The 23747-nt window shown below is 51.3% G+C and overlaps 1 protein-coding gene across 1 annotated transcript in view; it reads left to right on the plus strand.

Moving 5' to 3' along the window:
- UMODL1 (uromodulin like 1) overlaps positions 1-23747 on the plus strand; it is a 66435-nt gene that overhangs the window by 13728 nt on the left and 28960 nt on the right. Inside the window, exons 5-12 of the mRNA XM_030915156.1 lie at positions 1622-1808; positions 3628-3768; positions 12264-12518; positions 15382-15494; positions 17109-17328; positions 19293-19430; positions 20594-21283; positions 23168-23425. Coding sequence (XP_030771016.1) covers positions 1622-1808; positions 3628-3768; positions 12264-12518; positions 15382-15494; positions 17109-17328; positions 19293-19430; positions 20594-21283; positions 23168-23425 — 2002 coding nt within the window. The remainder of the gene's footprint in view (positions 1-1621; positions 1809-3627; positions 3769-12263; positions 12519-15381; positions 15495-17108; positions 17329-19292; positions 19431-20593; positions 21284-23167; positions 23426-23747) is intronic.

The following is a 23747-nucleotide window of genomic DNA, read 5'->3' on the forward strand; positions in this document are numbered from 1 at the left end:
TAAATATAAATAATCGGCCAGGAGTGGTGGCTCATGCCTGTAATCCCAGCACTTTGGGAGGCCGAGGCGGGTGGATCACTTGAGGTCAGGAGTTCAAGACCAGCCTGGCCAACATGGTGAAACCCCGTCTCTACTAGAAATCCAATAATTAGCCAGGTGTGGTGGCACGTGCCTGTAATCCCAGCTACTGGGGAGGCTGAGGCAGGAGAATTGCTTGAACCCGGGAGGTGGAGGTTGCAGTGAGCCGAGATCGTGCCAGTGCATTCCAATCTGGGCTACAAGCGAGACTCTCTCTCTAAATAAATAAATAAATAAGTAAGTAAGTAAATAGAAATAATCATAACCCCGCCTGAGACAGGGCCTATGAGTTTAAATCATACATGTAAAGAGCTCGAGATGGTTCCTGAGCTTCCTGATGTGTGTAGGGCCAGAGATGTTGTGGTTGTTGTGTTTTCACTATTGCTGTGTGCCACCTGCTGTCTCCTTGTGTATGCAGGTTTCGTGTCTCCAACCAGCCCATTACCCCCTGCAGAAACGCCTGCCTTGCCCAGGGGTCAGATAGCAGCAGGGGCTGGGCTCTGAGGCCTGTAAGGGGTTCCAACGAGGATGGGGCTGGTTCCCATTTCTGTATTCTAAATTACGAGTTGCATCTCCTCCCAGGAAGAGGCTTCAAGTGTGTATCAGAGGACCCCAGCTCTCCCCAAACCTCCTTCGGTGCTCCCCGGGGAGACTCGGGGGTTTGCTGACAAAGTTTGTTTTGGTGACCGCTGGTCTGGCTGTGCCGCTGCCGGTTTGCCTGGCTTCCTGAGGGTTGAGATTCAAGATATTAAACTGAAATAAAAATAATGCATTGAAATGAGGAAAGTGATCATTAAACCTCAAAAAAGTAATTGGATGTTTGGATGTACACAACAGGAGACTGTGGCTTGTGATCTCAAATTGTCTAATTCTAGTTCTAATTCTCTGTCGTCAGCTGCAAGAGACCTGCAGTCTTGGCAAGGGTGGGAGACCGAGGGTCCTGGGGCTGGCTGCTATATTAGTGTCCTGGGGCCACTGTTACCAAGGACCACAGACTGGGGGCTTCAAACAACAGAAACTTCCTCTCTCACAGTTCTGGGGACTGGAGAGTCCAAAATCAAGGTGTCGGCAGGGCTGGTTCATCCTGAGGCCTCCAGGCCTCTCTCCCTGGCCTGCAGGCAGCTGTCTTCTCCGTCTCTTCATACTGTCTTCCCCCATTCATATCTGTTTCTGTGTCCACATTTCCCCTTTTTATGAGGGCACCAGCCATATTGGATTGGAACCCACCTTCACTAATTATATCTGCAGTGACCCTATTTCCAAATAAGGTCACATTCTGAGGTGCTGGAGCTTAGGACTTCAACATATAGATTTTAGGGGACAGAATTCAGCTCATCACAACTGGTGCTGAAAGGTATTGATCTGGTTTGTAGGACTTTTATTAGGCTAGTGACAGATGTATAAGTACTGTAGAGGTTCTTTGCTGAGGAGCAGAATGGTTTGTGTGTGTGGACAGTTCATTTCAACTCTGCAGGCCTCAATCTCCTTGTCTGTCTGACAGGGTGTGCTTCTGCTGTGTCATGCTGTGATTCTGGCTTCACAGGTCACCAGCGCCCTACAACCAATGGCCTCCACCATCCACCACCTGCACTCGGCCCCTGGGGACGCCTCCACCACGGTGTCATGGCTGCTGCTGGGCCTGCTGCAGCCACTGCCTGTGGCCGACGTCTCTGCCCTGCTGGGTGACATTGCGAAGCGTGTCTATGAAGTGATCAGCGTCCAGGTGCAAGGTTGGGCTTCCCTCGATCCTCCCTCTGGGGAGGCTGCAGGGTGGGGCCTGAACAGCCAAAATGCAAGGTGAACGCTAAAGCCAGACCAGTCCTTTGTCTTTTAAAGGAGGTTTAAGTTCAGGAGTGAAAGAATAACTGGTTCAAGTGTGTTCATCCCACAGGTGTGGGATCTGCCTTCAGGTCACCCTGTAAACTGCAAGTCCCCAAGTACAGACCTCGAGAACTTATTTTGCCCCCCATTTCTGGCCCCTCTCCCCTTCCCTCCATCTCTCCTCAGATCCCTCTGGACTCCTTCCCCCTCGGCAGGCTTCTCCTTCCAACCTAGTGGACACTGGAGGGCAAATCCCAGAGCCACACACAAAGAACTTGTTTCTTCAGTTCTTTGGTTTCCTAAATTTCCCTCTTGCCTCTTTCCCACCCTTGCCAAGGACATCCTTGTACTCCAAAGGCTCCTTCAGCAGAATTTGTCTAAAGTTGACAAATACACTGACAAATACACTGGCAAAGCACATAGACGTGGCCTTGTTTCTGGAAGAAATGACCTGTTCTTTATTGTTGTCGTCCTATGTCAGGAACTGGCAAACCTTATCTAAAAGGGACCAGATAGTAAATATTTTTGGCTTTGTGGGCCCACGTGATCTCTGTCTCAGTGACTCAGCCCTGCTGCGGTAGCAGCCACAGACAGTCCGCAAGCAAACCGCCGGGCTCCTGTACGGCTTCCTGTACCCAAGCAGGAGGCAGCCAGGCTAGTCTGCTGCTCCCACGGCTTTGTGGGAGGGTAGCTGCCTTGGTGACGCCTCTTCTATGACACTGAGGAGGCACGTGACAATGCCAGGGCTCAAAGCCATGTGAAAGCTCTAGCGATTGCAGTGATCTCCCTTCAGATCCACACATGTTCTTCAAAACCAAGCTGCATTGCTCTAGTGCCATTAAGCAAAGTGTTCGTTCTATCATCTGCTCTGTCAATGACGTTCGGCCAGAGGTTGCAGGAGCACACCTGTGGGTGGACCAGTTGAGTTTATTATTCGAGGCAGCAAGAGAGAACCCATACCATGGAAAACCATGAGGCCTCTCAGTAAGAGATTGTTAGAAAGAAACTGTTACAGGATGTGGGTTGTGATCGGGTGGTTTGGGGAGGGTCTAGGGAAGTGTGATTTTGTTCTGAATTGAATGCTGTCAGGAAATGGAGGCAACTCCATGATTGGGAATCTCAGTATATCTAAGCAAATGAGACGGGCACAATTGCATAAAGATAAGCTATAATTTGTGAAGAACTAAGAATCACTCATTTGGGCCAAGAGAGGGGCGTTAGTATTTTGTGGATGACACATGAGCTTATCACTGTCTGTGCTTAGACAGCATTATGAAGAAGCTGGTCGCTGTGAGATGGTTCTGTCTGGGAGGCCTGGGCCAGCCTCAGAATGTCAGGGGTAGCTCTGGGTTTCCTTGTTGGCACAGAAAACACCCATCAATTTGCTTTACCCTTGGGGTGGGATGTTTTGGCCCCGTCTTTTCATGACCACCCAGACTCAGTCCAGCCCAGAGTGATTTGCTCATGTGAGGCTGCCCGGTGAGCGAGCCGCGAGCCCTGCCTGACTGAACATGGGCCACCGCTTGGATGAAGATGGCCAGCAGCCGCACGGGGCCCTCTAAGATGAGGCTTCTATAGTCCCTCTTGGGCTCAGTGCCCAAGGCACCCCTCAACCGACGTGGCACAAATCCATGGCACGAGTCCACAGAGGCCGTGCATGTGCAGGTAGATGAGGACGGCGAGGTGGCGGCAACTGCTGAGTGTGGGTCCTGCTGTCCGTCCCTGTAGATGTCAATGAGTGTTTCTACGAGGAGCTCAACGCCTGTTCTGGAAGGGAAATGTGCGCAAACCTGGAGGGCTCGTACCAGTGCATCTGTCACCAGGGAGCTCCAGCCACGCCTCCGCGGAAGCTCAACCTGGAGTGGGAAGGTAACGGCCAGGCTCTCTCAAATGGTGTGGGAATGGCTTAGTTCCCGTTTGCCCCCGGAATACTCACCAGCAGTGCTTGCAGCTGCAGCATTTACCCCGAGATAACTTTGCCATGAAATATCTTGCTTTTATTATTATTTTCGCATCACTCTGGTATGTCGACTTTGGAAACAAAAGACACAATTCTCCTTATAGCATTCTGTTTTTAGTAGTGGTGTTTCCGTTTACAAAATATAGTGATTCTTGATTGCTGGAAATGTCAAATCCTAGAAAACAGCATTCCTACGTGTGTTGTTAACATTGTTCTCAGACAAGTTGTTGGCCGACGATTCATTTGCTGAACCTGTTTTTCTGAAATAGATGATTCTGATGATTCAGACAATTCTGAGGTTAGTTCTGTTTAGAAATAACTCCAAGAACAGTTTTTATATTTTATTTTCATATTGAAAATCAGATTTGTTTTAGCTCCAAAGGGTGTGTTTATGTAAAATTAAATGAGTGTTGGCAGTGAGCTGCCCTTTTTGTCTTCGAAACGGGAAAAGGGTGAAGGCATTTTTCAAAGGCTGGATAGTCTTTAGACCACAGAGACTCTTCTTGCTGAGAGGGAACGGCTGGCTCACAGGCACAGAATACACTTAGTTCTCTCAACCATCATTGGTCTCCTAGTGGGCCACCCTTGCCTCCGTTCTTTGGCTTAGGAAATGTTGATTTAGGTGCTATTCACTGTGCTAGGTACTGGTAATGGAAGCATGAAGAAGCAGGTCCTAATCTCTGTCTGTCTAGTGAGTTGTGGAAATGGAGACATTTTGACGCATGAAAGGGCATGACTGATGTCTGCATTGGAACCACGGAGATAAGCTGGGACTGTCCCTAGCATCGCGGGGTCAGCCTGGGGAGCAGAAGAGCGGGCTGGGCGTAGGGGGAAGCACGTAGAAAAACATGCCCAGGTCTGTCCCTGTTGGGAGTGGGGAGGGATGTACCAACCAGGACTGGCACACGGGATTGGCTCTGCCATCAAGCAGCTTGGAATAAGAAGTAACTGTGTAATCTGAAATGTAGGAAGGCGCTATAAAGATGATACACTGCATGCAGGAGTCTAGGGTGTAGAAGGTGGTGGAGAAAGGGATTCAGGCAACATTTTAGAGGTAGAACCTCTGGAACTTACTGATTAATTCAGTGAAGAAGAGGATAAAGGAAAGAAGACGGAATCCAGATATCTTGATTGAACCATGGAGTAGAGGGTGTTTCCACTGCAGTGGATGGGGAAGATGGGAGCTGTTGTTATTATTGTCAGTAATAGTTACAGCTGAGATGGAGTGAGTGGAGGTGCCAGAATGCTGACTGAGTTGGACACGTGGTGCTGGAGCGCAGAGGCGGGGCTGGGCTGCATATGTGAGTCCAGGGTCACTCGCCTCCAGGTGACACTTAAACCATGGCATGGCTGAGAGAAGGGAAGAGGCCTGGGGCCTGCGGCCAGAGAACCCCAACAGTGCCAGGTCAGTGCAGGAGGAGAGGCTGCAGAGGACAGGGGTAAGGCAGGAAAACAGCTGGACGGGCGTGTGCAGTCAGGTCAGCAGGGAAGGCTCAGCAAGCCCCAGGCGAGCAAGCGGTAAGCTGGACGGCAAGCAGGGAGGGCGCACGCGTGGGTAACAGCGGGGCAGGAAACGGCCGTGGGAACTGCAGGGATCTGGTGCCGGCTTCAGGAGAGCAGAAGGGAAGCAGCCAGCAGCCCAGGTTAGGAAGACAGCTGGAGGAGAAAAAGAAGAGAAAACAACTGAGAATCCTGCAGGGAAGCTTGACTATGAAGAGGCTAAGGGAAGGAAAGTCTGGTGTGGAGGAGGCTGTGGACTCCCAGGGGGTCTCTCAGGCAACGCTGATCCCATCTCTTTCTATTTCCTGTTCCTTTCCAGGTTTTGACTTTATTGAATACAAGTTTTTTTTGTTTTTTGTTTTTTAATCTTATTTAAATCCTGCTACGTGTGTAATTTTATAAGCTGCTTTCTTCAGTTCCTATAGTGTGTACAAAGTTTCCAAGAAGAAGCCTGGTTTTCACCATGATGATTATTGGTAGTTGAAAACTAACAGCTTTCTAAAGCAATCATATAATATTCTTTCCCCTCACGGGAGCACTTTTCTGCTTCCAGGAGTCTGGAACTGTAACATTGTGACAAGGGTTACAGAGAATCTCTTTATACCCAATTTGAATTCGTTAATCATTTAATTTGCATGTTCTTTTTCCTTAAAAGGACTCAACAGTGACGACCATCCCTTTGTTCACAATAACAGCACAGCTGGCAGTTGCCGGCACTTCACATACACTGGGCTCTGCTCTCAGCACTCTGTGGGTATTGCTTCGTTTAGAGTCTTAAAATAACCTCAAGAGGCAACTACTCTTCTTACGCTCATTTTTTCAGAAGAGAAAATTGAGGGAGACGAAGGTGATGTTCTTGCATAAGACCCCAAGGCTGGTTCTCTGCAGACGCACATGAACCAGCTGTTCATGACTCCCTGCCACCCTCGTCATCCCGAGGCCATCTTCCCTAGCAGCCCTCTGGAGGGGACCTGCCTGAGAGTGTGATGGCCTCTTCCGCATCCTCGGGGGCTGTCCTTTGTCCTGGTGCACGTAGGGAAACCGCCATGCCCTTCCCACCTTCATGAGTGCTTAGAACCAGGAGTCGGTAGAGGTCCAGAAGACTTGAATTATTTTCTTTGGTGTTCCAGAGCCGAACTAGGAAAAGGAGTCTAAGGTTGTGGTTTATTTATTTAATTAATTTTATTTTTTATTTTTTGTAGAGACAGGGTCTTACTCTGTCGCCCAGGCTGGAGTGCAGTGGCGTGATCACCGGTCACTGCAGACTCCAGCTCCCAGGCTCCAACCTCAGCCTCTGGAGTAGCTGGGACCACAGACGTGCACCACCACAGCTGGCTCATTTTAAAATTTTTTGTAGAGATGAAGTCTCACTGAGAAGCCCAGGCTGGTCTCAAGCTCCCAGCCTCAAGAGATCCTCCCTCCTTGGCCTCATAAAGCGCTGGAATTGCAGGCAGGAGCCCCCATGCTCAGCCTAAGGTTCTGATTGGCTCTTCTCGTTGTCCTGTGGGCGAGGGGTGGAGGGAGTGGACCAGTCCCCAGAGCCAGCTGTGGATGTGGTGGGCTCCAGGGTCAGACGTTCCCCCTACCACCAGGAATGTTCTCCTCCTATCAGAATGAGGCTGTGTGGGGAGAGTGGCCTTGCCTTCCACCCTGGTGCCCTGCAAAGAGCAGGCACTCCACAAACGTTTCCTGGATCAGTCACGGAAAGAGAAGTTTCCACAGTGGTCATCCCAAGGGTCTCCAGGTATTAAAAATTTCCAGCCCAGCTCTGGCAGCAAAACACTGAGAACACTCCTGTACCCCAAGCACGTGGCCATGAGATCCACTTAGAACTTCGCACCCCATGCACACCCCATGGCACCCCACTAAGCTCTGCAGAGAACCGCCTGTAGATTCCTGCTCTGTGGCTTCCAGGGTGAGAATCCTGTCCCTTTCGTGAGCGCAGAAGGTTGGAAAACAGGTATTTTCCGAATAGTTATTTTTACCCTGGTCAGTCATCTGGAAAAATATTAGATTCTATTTACGGTTAGGTCTGTTGGCAGTCACACTCTGCCGTGTTGCTTGGCGCAGTGAGCTGCCAGACTACGTCAGCATACACGGCCGCTCGAGCGACCGCCAAACACAAACAGGGGAGGCTGCGCGGTCCTGGCTTCACTTCTAATAGGGCAGGACACACTAATCCAGTGTTTCCAGTTCAGCAGTTTAGAGTGAATTCCAATTGCACATTGCTAAGGAAACAGCATCCCTGGCACCTTCCCTGCTGAACCAGAGATGAGTCACGGCTGCCCGGAAGAAACAAGGGCCAGACTGTCAGACGTGGAGAACCCAGGGTGCTTTACCCAGCTAGAGGCAAAGTTCTGAACTTGTGTTCCTAGCTGTGGATGGGGAGGGCTGTGGAGCAGGGGCTCTGGGGCCTGAAGTTTAGATTAACCACATTGCTGTGGCCTTGGGTCATGCAAACACAGAGTCAAGAGAATCATTTTCTAGGCCACATTTAAGGGGAACACTGAAAAGGGTCCCCATTTAAGGGTGACCAAAGGAGGGTGTTCTGGCTAATGAAAACCAAAAATCAAGTTATAGGGGCCTACCCTGGAAGAGAGGAGTCAGGGGTAGAAGGAAGATTTCTAGTTTTAAAATACCGCAAGATCTGTCCAACAAAAGAGAGATTGGCCTTAGCATGTTAGAAGTTGGTTGGTTGGTTTTACAACACAAAGAAAACTCTCCAAGCTGTGCTGTCCAGCCACGGGAACAGCTGCAGTGAAAGAAGGATTGGGAGATATGTAAGTTTCCTGGGTTTCCCTAACAAAGACCCATGAACTGGGTGGCTTCAAACAAGATAAATGTATCCTGTCACAGTTCTGAAGACCAGAAATTTGAAATAGTTACCACTGGGCCCAAATCAGGATGCCAGCAGGGCTGTGCTCTCCAGAGGCTCTGGGAGAATCCATTCCTTGCCTCTCTGCCCTTTGGTGGCTGCCGGCATTTCTTGGCTTGTGGCTACATCCCTCCTTCTTCTGTTTTTGTTTTGTTTTCTTTTGTTTTTTTGACAGGGTCTTGCTCTGTCACTCAGGCTGAAGTGCAGTGGCACAATCTCGGCTCACTGCAGCCTCCACCTCCAGGGTTCAATTGATCCTCCTAGCTCAGCCCCCCACGTAGCTGGGACTATAGGCACACATCACCACATATGGCTAATGTTTGTGTTTTTCTGTAAAGATGGGGGTCTTGCTATATTGCCCAAGCTGGTTTCAAACTCCTGGGCTCAAGCCATATGCCCACTTTGGTCCCCCAAAGTTCTGGGATTACAGATGTGAGCCACCACGCCTAGCCCTACTCCATCTTCAAGGTGAACATCTTTGTTCTTTCTCTATTCCAGCTTCATACCACCTTCTCCTTTGTGTGTGTGTGTGTGTGTGTGTGTGTGTGTGTGCATGTATGTGTGTCTGTGTCTGTGTGCAAATCTCCCCTGATTCTCTCTCATAAGGACATTTGTGATTGCATTTAGGGTGGACCTGGGAAATCCAGGATTATCTTTCCATCTGAAGATACTTCACTGAATCACATCTGCAAAGATTCCTTTTCCAAATAAGGTCACAGTCATAGGTTGCAGGGATTAGGACTTGATACCTTTGAAGGTTGTTATTCAGCCTACGACTGGTGATAGGAAAGCTTAGCAGTAAGGCAGATGAACTGTGCTATTTCTTATTGTTCAGCTTTGCCATATACTACCTACTTGACCTTTCTAGGCTTCAGTTTTGTCCTCTGTAAAATGGGGATCCTAGAAGAACCTATTACTTGGGATTGCTGTAAGGACTAAATAGGATAACATGCCTGGTACACACGGCACCCAGGAAACATCACCTGTAACTGTGTCACTGATAACATGGCTGGTTTGTGACATGGATGTCGTGGGAGGGAGTACTGTGGGGGGCTCAGACCAGGAAGTTAATTTATAGCTCCCTGCAAGTTCCTACTGCTGCTATAATGCATACTGCGCAGCTTGGACACTGTGGACATTAACTCATCCTTGTTCCCTCAGTGTTTATGGTGATGCTGGGTGCACAGTAGATGCTCAATAAAAAAAAATTGAGCCGTAAGAAATTGGTGCCCTTGTTGGACAAACATGGTCAAATATGGACAATTCCAAATGCTTCAAGGTAACAGACTGGAAAAGGGCCACACAGATATTGGATGGGAATGTTGTCCTCAGGGATAATGCATTTCTTTGGATTAGATGAGATTCTCTTTCCCCAAATGCTCACAATCTCTCTTAGTTGCAGAAATCACTGATGGCAGCTTCTGCAGATGCCTCCGAGGGTTTTCACAGCATTTGAAATGCCAGATTTGCAGGTCCCCATCCAGTGATCCCAAAACCCACTGGCATCTTAATTTAAAGAGTAAACATTTTTATTAAAAGAGATAAAGCATGCATTGTCAGCCCTGTACCCTTTGAGACTTCTTTCCAAACACCATTCCTCTGCATTCTTTTCAAATAAGTACGGGTGCCCTTTTAATTTTAACTCTGCTCTGCTGAGAAGCACCCCTTATAGAATGTGCTTTTAAATGGCCATCTGTTGTCCCACCCATGTGCTCTCTCACTCTGCGTCAAGTTTGATATCTGAATGGCAACAAGGAGGCAAGGTTGGAGCCCTGGGTGTGGACTGGGGGCTGCTGTTCAAGCCGCTGGGCTTGCTCGTGGCCGCCCCACTTTCCTGTTTGCAGGGCATTTTGCTGTCACACCATCCTCCACGGACATGGATAAAAAAATGCTTGGGGCTGTGTCCTGACTGTACAAAAATAGAACAGTCAGTGCTTTTAGCAGACTTTTTGGAAAAGAAATTGTAGCCCTTCCTTCCTTTTTCAGTGAGACATATGTTCCCAAGGAACAGACTTTAAAAAGCTCGGTGGTGGTTAGAAGGCCAGGCAGTGGGGGGTCTTTTTGATTCCCGGGTTCTGGTGACCCTGGAGATGGGGGGTGCCACCCACAATCTCAGGTCCCAAGCTTTGGGCCACCCTCAGTTGAAGCATTTCTGCTTTTCTTGCCACTAAAGAAAATATCATAAAGAATGAATCCATGTCGGTGTCTCTGATCAATATGCCAAAAATCACTGGATAATCCTGTAAAAAGTATGGATGTGTCTTAAAAAATACATTCTACCCCACATCCTAGAATTGTTATTAGGACACATCAGAATTTGGGTGGATGTCACTGATCCCGTCCGAGTGAAGCCTGTCCAGATTCCCGTAACAGATGCTCATCTACTGGGAGGCGGAGTGGCAGGGTTTTCAGTTGGGGAGCTCACCCACACAGGGCCCAAGATTCAAAAGAGGCAGCTCAGTCTCGGATTGGAGGGAAGAGACAGGAGGGCTATGTCGCGTGGTGGTGACTGGGCACTAAATTGGATTCTGAGCCTCTTGGCAGCCAAGGCGAAAAGGGAAATGAGTTGGATAGTGTTGGTTTTTTTTCAGTTTGTTATTGAGAGAAAGCAGGCACATGTGTCTAAAAACAGAATTTTTTTCATGATACTAGAAAGTATATATCCTACCAATCCTTACATAAAAGGCTTTGGGAAGCCACACATTATAAAATTATTATTTTCTTTACCATGGTTTTGCAACATATATTTTTTAAAATTCTTCATTGCTTGTTTTTATAGAATTTAAACTCTCATGTGAAAATTTTGGTGACTAGACTGGGGGCCATCTACTTTTTATATAATTCTTGCTGCCCAGATACTTGCTGTACAGCCAGAATTTTTTTTTTTTTTTAACCAAAAAAGAGCTTCAATGCTATTTGAGCACTGGCATATATATAGGTTGGTACATCAGAGCTTTGCTCCCTGAGGCATGGATTTCAATAGGAAAGCATAAAAAAGGCAATAAAGGAAGCTCAGCCTGGTTTCTGAGTCCTGCTTCCTGACGAGGCCATCGTTTACGGCGTGATGACATCGTTTACGGCGTGATGAGTCAGCCCAGTGCAGACGTTCTCGTGCAAATGACCAAGTGCTTGTCATGAATCAGAGCAGCCCAGGGCCCTGGGAGAAGCTGGCAAGGCAGCGTTTGTAGACATGGCACAGAAACCTTACACTGTCGTGGCCATTGCTACCAATGTTTTCTGTACAACGACTGCCAACGGGTCCCCAGAGTCTTCTGACTTTCTAGTAACCACCGATTCTGGATCCCAAGGAGCCCCACGACTCAATGCTATTCATTGTGTAGACAGAGGCACACTTGGATGACTCCAACCCTCTAACTTGGCTCAGTGATAGAGAGGCTGAGGTTTCAACTTGAGACCTCTTGCTTGTCCATTTCATCTCAGATATCCCCATCACTGAATGCAGTCCTGAGCTACCTTCCAAAATTACTCAGAAGCCTGGAGAGAGAGAAGATTGATACTCTGTTTTGAATGAATGGGTTTCATTTATAATTGGAAAAAAAATAAAAACAAACAAAAAGAACAGCGAGTGGGCCGGGCACGGTGGCTCACACCTGTAATCCCAGCACGTTGGGAGGCTGAGGCAGATGGATCACGAGGTCAGGAGATCAAGATCATCCTGGCTAACATGGTGAAACCCCATCTCTACTAAAAATACAAAAAAATTAGTAGGGCACGGGGGCGAGCACCTGTAATCCCAGCTACTCGGGAGGCTGAGGCAGAGAGTTGTTTGAACTGGGGAGGCGGAGGTTGCAGTGAGCCGAGATCGCACCACTGCCCTCCAGCCTGGGTGACAGAGTGAGACTCTGCCTCAAAACAAAAAACAGAAAACAGCGAGTGCTGTCCTGCATGGATCAACTTGATCAATAAATCAGTGAGAACCAAGTTGAGACGAGGCTGTGTTACCTGCTTCAGAAGATAAAGCCACCCTCGCTGACCCTTTGCTCGTCTTCTCTTCCTGTGCTTTCGTAGATTGTCCTCCACTCAGTGACTACGTGGTCCTCAACGTCACCAGTAGCAGTTTTCAAGTATCCTGGCGTTTAAATTCTACGCAGAACCACACTTTCCATGTCTGGGTTTACCAGGGTACGGAGTTGCTCAGGAGCACCAGGACACAGGGCCAGGCACTGGCGGTGGCTGGGCTGGAGGCTGGAGTGCTGTACAGGGTGAAGACCAGCTACCAGGGGTGTGGGGCCGACGTCTCCACCACGCTGACTGTCAAAACCGGTAAGGCCCCCAGTCAGAGACCCACGTTAGCTTGTGCGCTTGTCTTTCTATACCAGTTCCATGGCCCTAGCACGTCGCATTGTTCTTCCTACAACCAGGGCACCAGAAGTCACTGACCGCCCCACACTTCCTACCTCTCCTCCCAGTCATCCCACTGCCTGCCCGGCATTGCACCGGCCCGCTGGCACCTTCACGTGCTCCCTCCCTTCCCTGCATCTCATCCTGTTCCGGGTTCACTCTGCCGTGTGAGGGGACAACATGTGGAATCAGAAGAACCAATAAAGTATCAGCTAGAGCAAAGCAAAGGAATAAAATAATAATAAAGCAGAAGGCGGCAGCTCCTGGCAGGCAGATCAGGACCCTGCCTGCTTACCCCACCGCACTGAGGCCATCTAAGTTCCCTCTCTGAGAGGGGAGAATCACTGACGTTTTCATGCCTCGCTTCCCTCGTGGTGCATGTTAAGCGAATGCTGTGCCCACCACATTTGTGCTGGGACAAAATGTTTTTTCTTTTTGAGACAGACTCACTCTGTCACCCAGGCTGGAGTGCAGTGGTGCGATCACAGCTCGCTGCAGTCTTGACTCCCTGGACTCAAGTGATCCCGCCACCTCAGCCTCCCTAGTAGCTGGGACCATGGGCATATAGCACCACACCCGGCTAAATTTTTTTATTTTTTGTAAGGATGGAATCTTGCCATGTTGCTCAGGCTGGTGTCAAATTCCTGGGCTCGAGTGATCCCAAGAGGAAACTTTTGTCCCCAAAACACACGATGCACACATGAACTCGGCACTTTGTAGGGAAGGAGCTGGTGTGGCCCATCTGGGTCTGTCCCATGTGGCCCACTTGGCTCTGCCCATGACTTGCTCCCCACTTGCCTGGTGCCCAGTGGTGCCTAGACTTGGTCAGGTGAGGCCTGGCTGGTGGAAGTTCTCCCCAAGGCTGGCCTCCGTGGCTGTGGGATGTGAATGTGGGCCTGCTGGGGCTCCATTCTGGTCCTGGGTTCTCGACGTGTGTGTCCCTGATGTAGAGCCGGTGAGAGCCCTGGGCTGTGGGCTTTGGGCTTCATGTCTCAGCAGAGAGTGCAGAGCATAGAAATTGCTGCATACAGACCATACTGGGGCCTTTCTCACTCACAGAGGTTAATGCTAGTGACAGTGAGTGGTGGCGGAGAATGAATGGCGGAATGTGGCTCAGCCCTACATCCTTTTCAAACTGATTTGGGGTGAACCTCAAGCTAAGTCCTCATAGCAGCCAGCATGGGCATCCAGAAAGCCCCGAAGCACCCCGGCCACGCTCAACACAAGCCTTCCACTGTGCACGCAGCTTCCCATTCCAAGCTGACTCCACCTCATCTTCTCATTTCATTTCCAAAGTACGCCGGGCTAAGGGGAGGAGGGACTCTTTTCCCTCTTTGGAAACTGAGGTCTGAGAGGCAGTTCCATTACAGCGCCATCCTCCAGGGTGCATAATTGATCTCTATGGGAAACGCAATAGGAACTTGCAGCTCCCTCCCCACCCCACCAACCCCATGCCCTTACCCTCCCCACCAACTCCATGCCCTCACCCTCCCCACCCCACCAAGCCCGTGCCCTCACCCTCCCCACCAACCCCGTGCCCTCACCCTCCCCACCCACCAACCCCCTGCCCTCACCCTCCCCACACCACCAACCCTGTGCCCTCAGGAAAAAAATACCTACATTCCAGATAATTTGGAAGAGTCTAGAAGACTCCTGAAATACCAGCCTATTCCACTTCCCAGCCTTAATTTTCTCTCCTTTTCCAGATTATAAAAATGCCCTTCTTTTGTAGAGCCCTTTTTGAAGGAGCCCAATTTCCTTTAAAGGCCTTGTCTAATTCCACCTTGTCATGAGCCTGTGACACCGGGAGGCAGCAGGGCAGGTGTTACAGTGGCACCTGATGCCCAGAGCCTCCAGGGAGTCCAATTCCCAGGGTCCTGGAGGAGGCTGCTGGTCCATGAGGCTCTGCGATATGTCGGGGCCTGAGAATCGGAGGCCACAAGGGGTGCTCCTCCCTCTTGCTAAGATGGGAGATTCACAGGAGCCCCAACTGGGAAATACACAATATACAACATTGGTGGCATTTCTACAGCCTTAAGTGTGGCGTGCATAGGTGACACACTCTCTGATGGCCCATAGTTTGCCAGCTGGGAGAGAGCCAGGGTGGGGCACAGCTGCGGGTGGCTGTTAGATAACCAGAGAAAGGTGCAGAATTGTGGCTGACCTGCTCCTGTGCCTGCCGACGCTTGGGTTGTGCATGCTGAGTTTCTTCTCGTAATGAGAGACGAATATTCCCGTGTCCCATCTTGAGCCTTTTTTCCATCTTTGCTTATGTCCAAAAATAATGCAACCTCCTTTGTAAGTGAGCAACCCTACCAGTTTGACTGGCAGAGTACGTTCTTGAGAGATGAGACTTTCAGAGCTAAATTCTGGAACGTCCCAGGCAGGTTGGAACCCTTTGGTCACCCTGAGGTTGGGGGCCTGAGTAAGGGCCCTGTGTGAGTACCCGCTGGGCCCTGTGGTTGTGAATAGGGCAAAGGAAAGCAGCAGCCACCCCATGGGAAAGGACCCTCCATGCACTGGTTGAGTCCCAGTTCCTGTGGGTACGGGCTGTGTGTGACGTTTGCACCTCCTTCCTGGGATGTCTCTGCCCTGGACATAAAAGTGGTTGTTTATTCTTTTGTTTCTTACATTTATTTCCCCCAATTAGGATGCCTCAATCTAAGATTCATGCCCCAACCTATTAAAAAAAGTTATCCGCCAAAGAGTAGGCTTCATGGAAAACATTAACAGACAAGTGTGTGACTTTTGACCACAGGCTAAGTTGTTTCACTGTCTGTCTCAGATGCCCAGGTATTTGAAGTCACAATAAAGATTGTAAACCACAACCTGACAGAGAGGTTACTCAACCACAGCAGCATGGAGTTCCAGGACTTTTCTAGACAACTGCTTCACGAGGTAAAGCCACAGTGCAGACACAGAAATCTTTTCTTGGGTGTTCTGAGTGAGAACATCAAACACAAGCCAATTCCTGCCCAGCTCTTCCTCTGGGATTGTGGCAAAAATACATGTTACTGCAGCTTCAGGGGAGGCCAAACCCAAATCGCACAGTGATTACTCAGAAGCTTCCCCCCTGCTTTTATGGGGTGCTTAATCCAGATATGGGGCCGATCCATCTTTAAAATATGTACCTTTATTCAAATGGTCTACACCATTTAATCCTACTGCTGGATTTTCTGTAGAACCTTCTGTCTGAGGGCTCTGTCTTCCAGCTCTGGGGTAGCTTCATTAGCAAAGCATTTACCAGCAATCACAGCATCCATTCCTCCCTTGTGACTAAAGGGGGACATCAGCAGACAGCTAGGGAGAAGCAAGCCAGTGGGAAGCACATCTATGCACAGATGGTGCATTGGAGGGAAAAGTGACTTCCTAATCTGCCAAGAATCACATAAGGTCCGAGTTTTTACCCTCCCTGCAAACTAACAAGTGAGTCTACCACAGTGTCATGCATGCTGGCAGAAGACACGAGACTCCTGGGCCAGAGACAGAAGACTGTATTACTCACAGCACAGCAGGCAGCATACATGTGCGGTTGTGCCAGTTCCCCTTCCTGCACCCGAGTCCCACAGAGGTGATGCAGAGGGCCTCAGGGGCACGAAGCACATAAAGTGAGTCTGCACCTGAGCTGAGGAACCCCAACCCTAGGGAACCTGAATCTTTTATAATGGGTGCAAGCACTTGCTCCAGAAGGAGACATTATCTGTTACATCAGACAGTAACAAACCTGCCCTTTGCTTTGGAGGGAGCCATTATCTCTCCCTCCCAAGGCTGTTTACTATGCAAACATCCTTGGAAAGATATTCTGGAACAAAAGGGCAGTTAGTGCTTCTATTTGCAAGATGTGTAGAAATGCCAGACCCACAGAGTGTTGCTTCCCAACATTCGCCTGCAGGGGGAATCCAGTTTTCATTGTTTTCAGAGAACTCCCTCCCTTTTTTAATGTTAACTCACTTGTGTGTGCAAGTATGGGTTGGCAGAAAGGTGGGGAATCAGGCTGGTGTCTCCCTTGCTTGGGCGTGGGTGACCCTAAGCACCTGGCTCTGTGTGCATGTTTTCTGCGGGATACAGCCTAGTAAGTGGGGGGACAGCTCCAAAGAGCCGTAGGCATTGTTCCTTGATGGGGCCTCTCCATCTATCAATCCATTTATCAATCAATCCAATAGTCTTTCTCACACACTCACACAAATGACCTTCACACCAGTTTTCAGGACACTCAGAGGGGATTGTCCATCTGATGCTCCATGACTGGGAGCTTGATTGCGGTGGTCACTGTGAGTCCCCAGCGCACACCAGGCCAGGCCTGGCCGTCCCAGGGAAAGCTCAGCTAAGGTGCTGTGAATGGACCTCTCTGCTTGCTCTGAGAGGTCGGTCGCTGGGTGCCTCCTCTTGATTACAGAGGAGAGAAATGGCTCCATGAACCATCCATTGATCACACCTGGAACCCTGCTTAACGGTCGTGAAGACGTTGATGGATGTCTGCTGTCTGAGTAGCTGTTGCCTCTTCTTGGCTAGGTCGAGAGCTCCTTCCCGCCGGTGGTATCTGACTTGTACCGAAATGGGAGACTGAGAATGCAGATAGTGTCTCTCCAGGCGGGAAGCGTGGTCGTGAGGCTCAAGCTCACCGTGCAGGACTCTGGGGTTCCCGTGAGTGTCTCCACGCTGGCCCCCATGCTCCGGCCCCTGTTGGCAAGCACAGTGTTCCAGATTGACCGGCAGGGGACACGTGTGCAAGGTATAGCCCAGCCACCGGCCCTGCTGCCTGGTGCCCTCCAGCTCAGAAATCCTCTTGGTGACTTTGAGTCAGTCTTTCCTTTATTTAAAAGGGTAAAGAAATGCAAATCCTATTCTATCTTCCTCCACCAGAACCGGGGGCCAGGGCAGTAGCCCTCAACAACCAGCCCACCTGTGTCTCATCAGTCAGCCCAGGACCCTGAGTGAAATGGGGCTGGAAGGTCCGCTCGGGGGAAAGGGACAGAAGTTCACTGTGTCTGTGGTCAGGACCCCCCAGCACTTCCAGGACACTGGACAACTGCCCACAGTTCTTTTTTTTTTGTTGTTGGGACAGAGTTTTGCTCTTGTTGCCCAGGCTGGAGTGCAACGGCACGATCCCGGCTCACTGCAACTTCTGCCTCCTAGGCTCAAGTGATCCTCCTGCCTCAGCCTCTCCAGTAGCTGGGATTACAGGCACCCGCCACCATACCTGGCTGTGGGGCCAATGGGAGCAGTGTGCGGCCTCCTGCCCTGGGCTCCTGCCTGCTCTGCGCCCTTGCCTGGCCAGCCCGGGAGGGTGCAAAGGCTTGCTGGCAGCTCTTTCTGCTCCCACACCTGCCTCTTCCTCTGAACTGGAGGGCCGGCAAGCCTCCAGGCATAATGCAAGACTAAATACAGCTGCCAGCACCTTCCTCTGAGCTCACTTGGGAGCTGTCTGGGGGGACGGAGGAGTGAAGACTAGGTGAATCACCACACACCAAAATAGACACGAGGGGCTTGGTGGTTTGAGCCAGCGGCTTGCTTGGTGCCTCTGCTGTCCTCCATGGACTGCAACCCAGCCAGCCTAGGCTCCAAACCCAACCCGGAGCACCCCTAGGAGAGTTACTGGTAAGCTGGAGGTTGAGTAGCACCCCAGGAAGAGGTGTGGGTTAGCACCAGCAGTGTTCTGATGGCAAGGCAGCCCCCAGGCCGTGCCAGGGTGGTGGCATAGCTGTTGTGGCCGCTGATGAGCTTGCTGTTCTCCAGGGAAGCCACTTCTGTGGAGACCACAGGAAGCACAACAGAAAAAAAGCCACGAAACGAGACTCTGAGCACTCAGCGGCAGGGTTTTCTTTGCACAGAACTGAACTGGTCCCACATCGTGGCTTAAATTCCAACTGAATTGGAACTTCTGTGGCATGCTGGGCGTGAGTTCGTTCCTGAGTACCTCCACCGGCAGCTCTGCAGAAGCACAGAAGGCACTGTCACCACCCAGCGGGGTCTGGCCCCTGATGCGCTCAGCCACCCCCCGGAACTACATTGTCCTTGTCCTCCCCATTTCTCCCCAAGGCGGGCCCCCCAGTGACATCACGTCACATGTCTTTGAGGCACAGGAGGAGGAGCACACCTGTAGAGACACCTGGGTGCTCTAGAACGGCGTGGGAAGTTCATGTTATACTCAGCTGGACCCCACCCCCGGCGTGGGAAGTTCATGTTATACTCAGGCAGACCCCAACCCTGGCATGGAAAGCTCATGTTATACTCAGCTGGACCCCACCCCCGGTGTGGGAAGCTCATGTTATACTCAGCTGGACCCCACCCCCGGCTCAGTTACTTTTCTATGTCTTGGTTGAGACACTAAGTATTGGAGAATGTTGGCACATCAAAGACAGAGGAGAAAGCATTTCAACTTTTGGGGTGTGGAAACAGAGAATAAAGAAGAAAGGGTTAGATGCACACCTGTGGGTGCTAATATCATCCAAAGGAAACAACATTTCCTAATCTTTGCCCCCAAATAAGCCAACCGATGTGAAGGTGGGCACGGGCAGGCCATAAGCTTGTCATGAGAGTGTTGGACAAACGCCCCACCTCTGCCCCAAAAGTGCCCCTGCTCCCGGCCGTTCACTGCAAAGATGGCTAGGAAGGACTCCTTCCAGCATGGGTCTGTCTTCTGATCACCCTCTGGCCATTTTCTCATGGGTTTTGTCTTGTGTCTACCCCTGGCAGACTGGGACGAGTGTGTGGACAGCGCAGAGCACGATTGCTCGCCGGCTGCCTGGTGCATCAACCTGGAGGGCTCCTACACCTGCCAGTGCCGCACCACCAGGGATGCCACCCCTTCCCGTGCAGGCCGGGCCTGTGAGGGTACGTGTCGACCCCCCTGCCAACTCTGGGGAGGCCCCCTGCCCGAGAATCTGGGGGTGGGGCAAGGTCCAATTCTCCATTGGCACAGCGCTGAGGACCTATGGCAGTGTTAGAGACCTACAGAAATGTTTTCATTTCAATTTCTTTTAAAATCACAAGAAAGAAACTAATAGAAGGATAGTAAATATACATAAAACAATGAATCTAGCCTGGATTACACTCGTTGCCATCCAGATGTCATTATAAAATGTAAGTTTTGATAGATTTTTAAGTGGAGGGATACAGGGGTCCATGAAGGCCAAGTTCCTTGGGTCCACAGAAGTCAGGATGCAGCCCGGGGCAAAGGATTCCTCCCTAGGTGGCCTGGAGTCCAAGAAGGGGTGGAAGCCCAGAGAAGCTGGAGAGGGGCTCGATGGGGGCCGCTGAGCTCTAGTCCTGCTGTATCAGCCCCCAGTCTTTACTGTGGGCCAGTTCTGATGTGAGGGTTGGGGATACCTGGGGTGCTGAGCTGAGCAGCAGGAGGAGGCCACTTGGGGACCTAAAAGGCAGTGACTGATGAGCCATGTTGGCCTGGATGCAGGCATGGCAGAGGTGCCCAGCCACCGGCTTGCCAGCCCCCACTGAGGCCTTTCTAGCTGGAAGGAGCAGCCGACACCTGTTCTCTGGGGAGAATGTTCCTCAGACACTGCGAGTGCTGCTCTGCTTCCTAACACCCACAGCCTGTCTTCTCCTGTTTTTCTTATTTGCCTAATGTCCTGCAAGTCGATGACAGCATCCAGCACCAAGTCCCACACTGAGCACAAATCTGGGGGAAGTTGTCCCATTTTCCCAGAGTCCTGATGGATTAATCCGAGGCCTGTGAGAACCAAGCCCTGCATTCAAGTCTGGGTTTTGTAGCCCCCCCGGGTGGATCCCTCACCCTCAGCTTCAGTCTCTTCATTTATCCAGTAAAGAGGCGTGACTTGCCTTTGGAGATTCCCCGGGAGCCTGCAAACATGAGCCCATTAAACTCTCCCGAATGCTGGCTGAAGCCACCTGCGTCCCTGGCCAGGTCCACGCGGGGATGCAGAGCAGTCCTGCTGGACGGCTGTGCTGCCCTCCTGGGAGGGCTCTTAGTCATGGGTGGGATCCAGCAGGCTCTGACAGTGGATGTTTCTTGGCAGGTGACCTGGTGAGCCCCACAGACAATGGGCTATCTGCGGCGACAGGGGTAACGGCCCCAGCTCTTGGCATGGGAACAGCAGTCCTCGGCCTAGAGAACTTGTCACCCAGCCCTGGGCACCCTCAGGGCACCCCGGCAGCAGGCCAGGACTGGGTCCCAGGGCCCCCGTCCAGGAGAGGGGGCAGCAGTGTGGTCGGATATGACAGGAACGGCACAGGAAAAGGCGAGGAGCAGGAGGCGCCCAGCACTGCCCTGGGTCTGGGGATGGACCAGGGGAACCCCAGCGAGGTGAACCCCAGCCAGGGGAGCCTCAGACAGGCGAGCCCCAGCCAGGAGAGCACCAGCCAGGGGAGCCCCAGCCAGGTGAGCCCTGGTCATAGGAACACTGTTGGGGTGATAGGCACCACCTCCTCCCTGAAGGCTCCTGGGTCAACCCACAGCTTCCCTCCTGGGGCCACAGATGGCCCACTGGCCCTCCCTGGACAGCTACTGGGAAACTCCACCATGGAGCCACCCTCCTGGCCTTCCCCCACTGAGGACCCCACCGGCCACGTCATTTGGCATGCCACCGGTTCCACATGGGAAACACTTCTGAATCCCACGTGGCTGCAAAATGAGGACAGTGGACCCTCCGGTTCTGTAGACCTGCCATCGACCCCCACCCTCACACCTCTGAAGACCCCCGCCTGTGGTGAGTTCCTCGAATGGTGCATGGGGACTGGGACTAATAGGATCCATAGCCTGTGTGAGCCTCTGGTGGCAAAGCTCCCACAGCCGTGGTCGCAGGCTGCTAGCAATGCTCAGGCAGCATCCTCATCTTGTGCGTGAGGAAACGGAGGCGCCCAGCAGCTGGTTTCTGGTTGAGTTAGGAAGACAGCTTGGTCCCCTTGCCTGTCCCAGCCCTCTCTTCCCCACGTCTTAGGGCTCCCTGTCTGCAGCCGCTGGGGCAGAGGTCTGCCTTCAGGAGCAGGCACTGGGGCTTACTTGTCACATTAGGTACTGGAGCCATCCCCTGAGGCATTGACCACCCCCGCTGTCCTGCCTCCTAGCAGAGCTGTGCCCCCGCCTGCTCCAGCCCCAGTGTGATGACACCCCCACAACAACTCTACACCCCCCAGTAATGCTGCCCTCCCATAGCTGTTCTGCACCCCTCCGTTGTTCCGTCATCCTGCCAAGCATTCTGCAGCCCTGCAGCTGCTCTGCACACCAAGGTGTGCTGCACCCCAGCTTTTCTGCACCCCCAGCTCTTCTGTACTCCCAGCTGCTCTACACTTCCTCAGTGGTTCTGTCTCCCCAGCTGTTCTGTATCTGCCCAGCTGTTCTATATGCCCCAGAGATTCTGCATCTCCCCAGCTGTTCTGTATCTGCCCAGCTGTTCTATATGCCTCAGATTCTGCATCTCCCCGGCTGTTCTGTATCTGCCCAGCTGTTCTATATGTCTCAGAGATTCTGCATCTCCCCAGCTGTTCTGTATGTTCCCTGCTGTTCTGCATCTGCCCAGTTGTTGTATACGCCCCAGAGATTCTGCATCTCCCCAGCTATTCTGTCTCTCCCCAGCTGCTCTGTATCTGCCCAGCTGTTCTATATGCCCCAGAGATTCTACATCTCCCCAGCTCTTCTCTATCTCCCCAGCTGTTTTGCACCTCCATAGATGTTCTGCACTTTCCCAGCTGCTTTGTGCTCCCTCAGCTGTTCTACACCCATGATTCTGTACTTCCCCAGCTGCTCTTCACCCCAGATGTTGAACCTCCACAGATGCTCTGCATTGTCAGCTGTTCTACACCCCCAGTTGTTTTTTTACCCCCTAAGTATTCTGTACCCCCATCTGCTCTACACATCCAGGGTTCCTGTACCCCTCAGCTGTTCTGCACCTCTAGTCATACCGTAACCCCAGCAGTTCCATGTTACCTGTGGAAGATTGAGCCATCACCAAGCCCCCAGGTGACATCTCAGAAGAGTCACAGCAGCTCTGTGCAGGAATTGGGTGTCGGCCATGACAGCCCTGTGAGCTTGCAGAGCTAGTCTGCCTCTGGATTTCATGCTAATGAACTGTTAAATGTGATCTTCCTCAGTGCGTTTCCTCTGCTAAGCAGGCTCTAAGATTAAACTCTTAAGCCCATGTAAGTCAGTATTACTGAGGGATGTGAGGTCTTCCTGTAAGAATGGTTCTCTAGCCAGCATTGTCACCAATATCGACCCCGAGTTGGATCCTGGGTAAATCCACCCAGGGGTCAAGAGTAGACGGTCCATCTGAGGCGCCACCAAGAACCTGCTCAAGAGGCCTTCATTTTGGGGAGTCCAGGGGCCTCAGGGATGTATATGAGCCATTTGCTGAAACAAAACCAAACCAGAAGCCATTTGCTATCATCCTGAGGAGGGGCAAGGATGCAGGCCCAGGAAGCCCGGGCTTGGGAGGTTTGTACAGGATCCTACTCACCCATCACCTTGGCGGCCATCACCTGCAAATCGCTCATGTCCCCATGGTGATGAATTTGATTTTCGGCATTGGGCGAGGCTTCTTTTCTCCTAGAAATGGCTTGATGTTTAATTTTGGTGTTTCTATTCCACTTCCCAGTTCCTGTCTCCATTGGGAGGATCATGGTCTCCAATGTGACCAGCACAAGCTTCCACCTGGCATGGGAGGCAGGTCTTGCTTTGGACTCTGCCTTCCAGCTCACTCTGACTTCCGCACGGAGCCCCACCGTGGTCCTAGAGACCTGGAACATGAATGTGACACTGTCGGGGCTGGAGCCTGGGGTCTTGCACCTGGTTGAGATCGTGGCCAAAGCATGTGGGAAAGAAGGTGCCAGAGCTCATCTGAAAGTGAGGACAGGTAATGGGCTTCCATTTGGTTTTTTGTGTTGTTTTGTTTTTTGGTTTTTGGTTTTTTTTTGAGACGGAGTCTCGCTCTATTGCCCAGGCTGGAGTGCAGTGGTGCAATCTCAGCTCACTGTAGGCTCTGCCTTCTGGGTTCACACCATTCTCCTGCCTCAGCCTCCCGAGTAGCTGGGACTACATGCGCCTGCCACCACGCCTGGCTAATTTTTTTGTATTTTTAGTAGAGATGGGGTTTCACCGTGTTAGCTGGGATGGTCTCGATCTCCTGACCTCATGATCCGCCCGCCTCGGCCTCCCATTTGTTTTCAAAGAGAGGA

This window comes from Rhinopithecus roxellana, chromosome 13 (genome assembly GCF_007565055.1).
Source record: "Rhinopithecus roxellana isolate Shanxi Qingling chromosome 13, ASM756505v1, whole genome shotgun sequence".
NCBI classification, from domain to species: Eukaryota; Metazoa; Chordata; class Mammalia; order Primates; family Cercopithecidae; genus Rhinopithecus; species Rhinopithecus roxellana.